Genomic DNA, 7,962 nt, shown 5'->3' with positions numbered 1-7,962 from the left:
GTTGGTGGACCTCCTTTAAGGGTTATAGTCCTCCAATATGGCGGTCGGAAAATAATGTAAACATCTGGAACTTACTTTGGCTATCTAGTCGACTGATTATCTGAACCGAACCAAAAAACATTTACACAAGCACTTTTCCTAATACTTTAACTCCTAAAATGACTAAAAATCAGGAGATCAGTGTATATTTTTCGAGAAACGCGATCTTAGCTTTATATGTCACGCACCGCCATAACTCCGAAATTCAAAATGCGCTGGTTTCCAAACGAAGAACGCTATTGAGCTGGAAAGTTACAAAAAGATATAAATTTAGTACCTCTTATGCCTGATAAGGATAAAACATTTAGTGGCTCTTTAGTTTTGGATTTGAGAATTTGATGACGCCACGTAATCACACTCTATAATTTTGTCAACAACCTTGGCGAAGTTTCGTCAGAGGGGCCCCTTCTAGCCAGGGGATGTCTATTCACTCGTATAATTATGTCAACAGGTTTGGCGAAATTTTGTTAGATTCGTGCTATTGACAAAATTTCTAAAATTTCAAATTTCGTCAAATCAGTCAATTAAGTAAACAAAAAAATAAAGAAAAAAAAGAAAAAAAAATGAAATTGAAAATGAAAATGAAAGGATAAAAGGCGTGGCAGCCATATTTGTGGTAGAAACAGCAATCAAGATCGCAGTGCTGATGTCACATGAAACCAAGAATTAACGGTGAAGGCCTTCATAAAGACAACGCTATCATGAATTTCAGCTGTCTCATTGTGTCTCTTTTACATTTTGTATGACTGACTCAAGGAGATCTCAAGGAGACTTCCTTCTCGTACGGAGCAATTTTGGTTAATACGAGATTTATTACATGCCCTTTATACGATTGATTAGGTGCTGTAGAAGTTTTCTGATTGGAAGAAAGATATTGGCCATCTAGTCTTTTGTATTGGCTGTGCGTTAAATAATTTTACTGACTTATAAAAATTTTCCATCTTCAGCCAATCCTTTGTGGTATAGATGACATACGACAAAATCAGAAAGACGTATAATTATTGAAAATTATACGATTTTATGATCAGTATTCCAGATAAGTGATTTATAGCATAAATTCTGCTAAACTTGTGAAACTCGTAGTTTTTCCAGCCATCACTGGTACCCTGGTGGTTAGTTATTAATAATCAATGGGTTCTCCCCTTGAATGGCACAAGAGCTGGTAACCATTTTAATAGTGTTGACTGGTAATGAAATGTTCCCCTCTTCATGTCTGGGGGGGGGGGGGGGGGGGGCACAGTTTTGTTACAACAAACTCTTGTGCTATGTACATTCCCCCAGTAAGTGAATTGATATCAACTAGAGTAGAAGTTAACAAATGTTGGTATAAAATAAATACAGTGAAACCTGTATTAAGCGGACCCCGTATTAAGCGGACACTCTCTATTAATTGGACACCAGCTGACGTCTCAAAATTTTCTTCCCACATTTACTGTAAAATAAACCTGAATTCAGTGACATCTCTGTTAAGTGGATGTGGACATTAAGCCATTTTGTGCAATAAGTGGACACTTCAAGAGCTTTTTACTTCTAAAGTTCTAGAGGAAACTCCTTTAACATTGCTCAGTGATGTTGTTTTAAAGCTAAGTGATTATTCCGAATGATGCCGGTTTCGCCCCATGGCGAGTTCGCCCCACCGAGTTCGCACCCCTGAACTTATTCTAAACTTTTTATTTTCGAGTTTGCCTTCACCTTCAATGGATTAAAGAACGAGAAATAAACAAGTTTCGTGTGATTTTGTTTCATCATGCGCACAATGTTGTCTTTTTTTCTCAGTAAGAGAAAGATAACTTTTGAGCACTTAATCGCTAGTTGAGTCGATGTGGGGGCGAACTCGCCATGGGGCGAAACCGGCATCTACCGGTATACCTAAACGGCCTGTGGTTTGTAGTATTTAATTTACTCTGAGCCACTTGAGTCTTAACTAAAATGTATCAGCTGTATACTCAGAGAACTGTCAACTGTGTTTTGATGTAAAATGTTCACTTTCCTTTATTTCAGTTTCCTAAAGAGAGAGACTAATTTAAACTACTTAACATAATTGTCTCAAGTTGTTATTTTACAGCAATACATGATCTAAAAATGAAAATCCCCCACAGAAACGTCAAAAGGGATCCACAGCAATATTGATTTACCTGACCAAATTTGAAAACAGTAAGGACAATGAAGAACTTGACATGATATTGCCCATCTAGTCTATTGTATTGGTTGTGCGATGAAATATTTTAATCGTTGACTTATCAATGATTTCCATTTTCAGCCAATTCAATGTGATATAGATTCATGCAACAAAATCAGATATTAAAAGCAGTAGCATCAAGTCCTTTCTACAACGAGTTAAACATGATCGATTTTACGACCAGTATTCCAGAGAAGAGATTAATAACTAGCATAAATTCTGCAAATGTTATTGTAAACTTGTGACACTCTTTAAGACTGTCGAAGTTTTGCCAGCCTCTGTGACAACTCATCCTGTGAAATGGTACAGAAAAACAATTATTTAATATAACAATTAAATTTTGTGACATAAATTTTCCACATTTTCGCTAGCTTTATAATTTCTCTAAAAATTCTCCCAAACTTTCTTTTATGTTTGGATCAGACTATGCAAACGGATGCACACCATTCATTGACTGCAAACTTAACTTCTCAAGCAAAATTTATAATTCAGCAGTTTAAACAATAGATATCAAACCAGCCTGCAATGGTGTGTAGATATGCTGCCTTGATAAGCATACTAATTCACAATTATATTTCTCAGCTTTCTTCATTAGTAAGTTGAAATTTGATTGCAAAGATATCTCAAACACTCAAGACAGTGTTGTTCAAGTGTCCAAACACCTTAAGGTTTGGCAAAAATACTCTGCTGTGCATTGTGTTTGGAAATGACCGTGGTAAAACAAAGTCATCTATGTCTGATACGTTACATAAACCTGTTAAGAATCCTTGAACTAGTGAAACTGAATTTGACTGATTGGCTGTTTACATGAGCATTCCTGAGGTTAAAATTGCAACTTACTTGATAATATTCAGTGCATCATTTGCTCACCAAAATAAGAAACAACTAAACTGTACCTGTTCGGCAGAAGCGGCAGAAGCTGTACCAATTGGCTGACTTTGTTGCCCAGCTGGTAGCTCCATGTTTAATTCCAACCTACATGATGAATTTATTTTTGGGTAAGAAATGTGCTCTTACACTGGTTTTCACTAGCGACAGATTGGTGGCTTCTTCTGCTTCAGCTTCGAACTCTGACTATCTATTTTTCACTGGATCATAAGCCACAGAGTCATAAGTGGAACTGGAACAAATTGAAACATTCTGATTCTTTCAACTCGGATTCCATCGAGCTTAAGACTCTCCTTACAACTCTGATTTCTGATTTTCTCACGGTTGTGAGTGCTGTTACGAATCTGACTACCACTCAGACTCTGACTAGTGAAAAACAGTCTTTAACGTTAACACACAAGGATACAAACAACTCCTGGCTTTTCTTTCAGTTCTTCACTTTTACATGTAGTGTTTCTCACGCAACATTATTACTACGTGTACATGTACATATTTTCAAGTATGGAGGGCCAAATGAGGATGAGGTTTACAGTGTGATGACCACTCTTACTAGTAACAGAAGTGCTATTTGAGCCACAAGACATACTGGAGATGAAGGTAATATATTGCCATCCCCTACCAAACTGCCATGAAATGAGATTGGTATCCAGGGGGTTCACTATTTATAACCAATGGGTTCTCCCCTTAAATGGCAAAACAGCTGGTAACCATAAATAGAAGTGTTGACTGATATTGAAATTTTCTTTTCTTCATGATTGTGTTACAAATAAATGTCATTTTTTGTTAAAGCAAACTCTAATGCTATGTTCATTGAACAGTACGCAAATTGATATCAACTAGAGTGGAAGTTGATAACTGTTGGTATAAAATAAATAACCTAAAAGTCTCTCTATAGCTGATCTGTAGTAAGAACATTTTGACTTCTGTAATATTCATGACCTACACATTAAATCATGATATAAAAACATCTTGCCTACCCTGCTTCATCAGCAACTTGTTGCATGAGGCTATCTACTTGTCCCTAACAAGAAAATCAAACAATAAAACTTATTTGATGTAAAGTACATGGGTGTGCATTGGCGTAATGGCTACCGAGCAGGACTCTGGATCTGGGTCCATGTTTAAGCTAATGTTGTTTGTTTGGGTACATGTTGTTTTGTTCTTCGACAAAATGCTCACAGTGCACTTTTCACCAGGAGTATAAACAGTAACTAGTAGCAAAGGTAACCTGAAATATTTCAGAGGGTAACCTGCAATGTGCAAGCATAGCATCCCATCCCATCCAGGAGGAATCAAAGTATTACGGCTAGTTGTTTCATGCTTAAATAACTGGGATAAGATCTAGGGACTGGTATGCTTCCTAAGCTAGTGGTGACTCTATGAAAAACTCCATTTGGCAGTCAAATGCAAGATAACAATAATGAGGCAGGTATATTGTTAATTGTGGTACATGAATGCATATCATTGTAATGGGAATTTGTTAAATGTCTATAGGCTTGATCTCCACTGCTCTATAAGGTCCAGTCAAGTTTCTCCCTGAGAAGAGAGAGGTGAGCGGGGACTCATTTCCCGAAACAGTTGCTGGTAATTGAGCCTACTTGCTCTAATGTTGAATTTTTCTTAGACCTATGACTGAGACCTGGAAAGTTTACAATCCAGTGTAATGTGCTGTACATAAGTTATAACATTTTGATGGTCATACATGTACTTCAAGAGAGCCAATGGGGGAAATTCGAGACAGCCTAACCTAACCTTGGGATGGCTGTAACAAACTAAGCATGGATTACTATAAAATAATATTATTATAAATTACAATGGACTAATGATACAAATTATTCTCACCTGTGGTACTGTGAGTGTTGTGGTATCACTCATTGCATTTTCCATATAGCTGGATTGTACATCAAGATGCTCAAACTGTTGTTCAAACTTATCCATCAGAGCAGATACCTGATGAGATAAACATGTAGAAGTGACTATTCAAATATCTCTGAAAAAATTAATATAAGTAAATTTTTTTTGTGTTGTCCTGGTTCCAGAAATAAACATTTCATGTATTTGAAAGTATTGACGGATATTCTTCATTATTTTTGCCCAGAAGCCAAGAGAAAAGAAAGCAGTCTCCCCCTCTATCAGCATCTCATCAAAAGTAGTGAGTGAGTAACTTAGCAAATGACCCACCTTTTCTAGGTTCATAGATCTCATGGCTGAATCCATTGATTTCACTACACCGGACATTGATCCTGTCACCTGTTAAGATGTAGAAAAAGTGATAATTAAATCAACATTATGCAGTATAACATTTTGAAACATAACAAGCTGGTAGTGTGGGAAAAAATACTGGGTTATTCTTCAGTTATTGTATTAATAATAATATGAAGAAGAAGCTATTACAACAGATATAATTGACTTGTGTTTCAAAAATTCAGAGATGACGTTTAAGCACTTGACAGCCTTCCAAATGTAAATAAGAACCATTTATTTCTAAAATAATGTTAGTAACATTTATTTATAATGTGTGCATTACCTGTTTCATGGTAACAGCAGTCTGAACTCGTGAAGCTGTGGCATCAATTCTTGCACTTAGTCGCATAAAATTCAATGCCTGTGATTTAAATGAAAGTTCAATTTGAGTTAAATTCCTTTTCAAGACTGAACACGAGGAAGTACAGTTTACTGTAAGATCTTTCAGGCATGAACATAAAATGTAATATATTTTAATCTCTAAATTCTCTTTACTAAGGTTCATACATCTCCTTTAATACTTGTTTTGAGAATATTGTGTAAAACAATCCAATATTCCTGACTTGATTTTGTTATTAATTCTTGCCACCCATCGGTAATGCAGTGAACTGATAATGTTTATTAGTAAGAACACTTTTGAAGATATTGATTTGTTCACCTGATTCTTTTGTCTAATGGAATTTTCAGCATGTATTTTTGCTCCTTCTAAATTTCCTTTTTGAATGGCCTGTGGAAATAAAATAAGTTACAAACAGATATATTTTAAAATGTCCTGAGTGATGTCAGTTACCTCAAGTTATAAGTATATGCTACTAATAGGTAAACAAGAATAACAACTATTTTGTTTACAACTTTGATACCTTCTTTAACTTCAATTTCTCTGCTTTTTCTTCTTTTTCACATTTCTTGGATTTTCTTTCTAAATCCTTGGCGGCAAACTGATTTGGAATAAACATGAATAGCAAGAATAAAACGTTAGTATAAACATAGATAAATACTGATTACAGGTTACTAAAAAAATAGCTCTAATTTACTTCATTAGAATCTCAATATAGTGTCAATATTGTCACATATAATAGTGGAAAAAAAGTCAAGAAAAATGTATCATATTAAATATTCTGCATGGAAGGCTAACATTCTGGTTAGATTGCATGATCACAATCCCTACAGCCAGGAGGACATAAGACAGCACAGAATGTCCATCTCTCTGTCTCTCCATCCTGTATTCTCTTTTTGGAGCTCTTTCTGATCTCTCAGGAGGTTGAGGTTAGGCATTGAGGTAATGTTTTAGGAGTTGACTGAATTTTAGCTATCTTCTCTGATCACTAAACTTACTCCTGAGAACAAGTTTCTTGCGTGTGAGACTTGAGCAAACTGCTGAGATTTAGGCTACCAGGGTTCATTACTAGAATTAGGGTTTGGAGCTGGAGTTTAGGGCTAGGGTTTGTGTCAAGACAGGGATCCACGCCAGAAGGGGGGAAGGAAGGTGGGGTCCATATTTTTCTCTGACCCAGAGCATGGAAGGTAACATTTTGAAAAGCAGGTTCATTTCATTATTTCAGGTCCAGCTGTTTGATTTATCCAAATCTGCCCCCCCCCCCCCCTCTCTTGTCCCTCTTTGATGCACCACATTCCTTGTACAGTTTATGCAGGTGCTTTCTGCTTGTAAATGAGAGATCTTGCTGAATACAATGCTCTATGACTGGGGTCCTAGTTCTCTATTTTTCTCTGACTCTATGGTTTTATTACATTTATTTGAGATGCCAGTCACTTACCTTTAAATTAAAGAGATGTTCTTAAGTAAAGCAAAAATTGAAAGTTAAGGATAAACAGGGCATACTGAGTAAATTAGGAGAAAATTGCCAATGGCTAATTCCCTCTAAGAAACGTGCCCACTGGGAATCATGTTAGTTGTACTCATCAAAACAAACATGACGAATTGAATACAACTATCATGATTCACTTCTTTATATGTGTATAATACAAAATTCTGGAAGAGGGTTTCTATAACAAGAAGGTACGTTAGAAAAGTTCTAAAAATAACCGTAGTTTAGTGAGTTTTGGCTTGTGTTACCCCATGGCTACATTTGCAAAGAAATTCTTAGGTCTGTTTAGAACTCTTTTACATCTAAAGGCTGTACAGATCAGATTTAAGCTTATAAATAAGGAAACTGAATGCATAGAGATAAAAAAAAAAACCGAATGGTTACAAAGAGTTATTTGCAGCATACATTGTTAGCAAAGACATACAAGCACACGATCAGGATACGATAGGTAAGCCTGAGTATCATAAAGCTAACTAAAACTAAGCCATGTAACATACAAAAAATTTTCGTTTCACTCGACTTGAACTTCAGCACACTGAGTCTTTCGAGACAAAGTTAAGATCAAAGGATACTTTCCATCTGACTCGACATGGCCACAGGCTTTCTTACGAAACGAATGAATGCTTCTGAAGTACAACTCTGCTTGGAAAACCTTTGCAAGTCGCTTATTTCGGCGATCTAACTATTTCCAGCACAATGTTTTCATCTCCCAAAACGGAACGAGTGATGTCATCTGTGAGCCGGCGTCAGATGACCAGCAGCTTCCCACGCTATGACGTCATGTCC

The 7,962-nt window shown here is 36.3% G+C and overlaps 1 protein-coding gene across 1 annotated transcript; it reads right to left on the bottom strand.

Moving 5' to 3' along the window:
* Positions 1 to 2,005: 2,005 nt before the first annotated feature.
* Positions 2,006 to 7,939, bottom strand: LOC110061927 (charged multivesicular body protein 1b-like). The gene is made up of 10 exons (XM_020768792.2): positions 7,749 to 7,939; positions 7,126 to 7,145; positions 6,211 to 6,288; positions 6,009 to 6,077; positions 5,634 to 5,711; positions 5,288 to 5,356; positions 4,949 to 5,056; positions 4,084 to 4,127; positions 3,115 to 3,193; positions 2,006 to 2,511 (listed from the first exon to the last, which is right to left on the bottom strand). The coding sequence occupies exons 1-10, from the start codon at positions 7,765 to 7,767 to the stop codon at positions 2,470 to 2,472; spliced, it is 606 nt and encodes a 201-aa protein (XP_020624451.1). The 5' UTR covers positions 7,768 to 7,939; the 3' UTR covers positions 2,006 to 2,469.
* Between the last annotated feature and the right edge of the window lie 23 nt (positions 7,940 to 7,962).

The sequence above is a fragment of the Orbicella faveolata genome, unplaced genomic scaffold (assembly GCF_042242905.1).
Source record: "Orbicella faveolata isolate gen_17 unplaced genomic scaffold, um_ofav_v1 contig_12, whole genome shotgun sequence".
In the NCBI taxonomy this organism is placed as follows: Eukaryota; Metazoa; Cnidaria; class Anthozoa; order Scleractinia; family Merulinidae; genus Orbicella; species Orbicella faveolata.
Note: the sequence above shows the minus strand (reverse complement) of the source record. Positions and strands in the feature narration are given on the sequence as shown.

Coding starts and splice junctions, on each gene's coding strand:
- LOC110061927 (XM_020768792.2), bottom strand. Junction 5,712..6,008: donor CCATTAGACAAAAGAATCAG/GTGAACAAATCA, acceptor TTTAAATCACAG/GCATTGAATTTTATGCGACT. Junction 5,057..5,287: donor GATCTATGAACCTAGAAAAG/GTGGGTCATTTG, acceptor TTATCTCATCAG/GTATCTGCTCTGATGGATAA.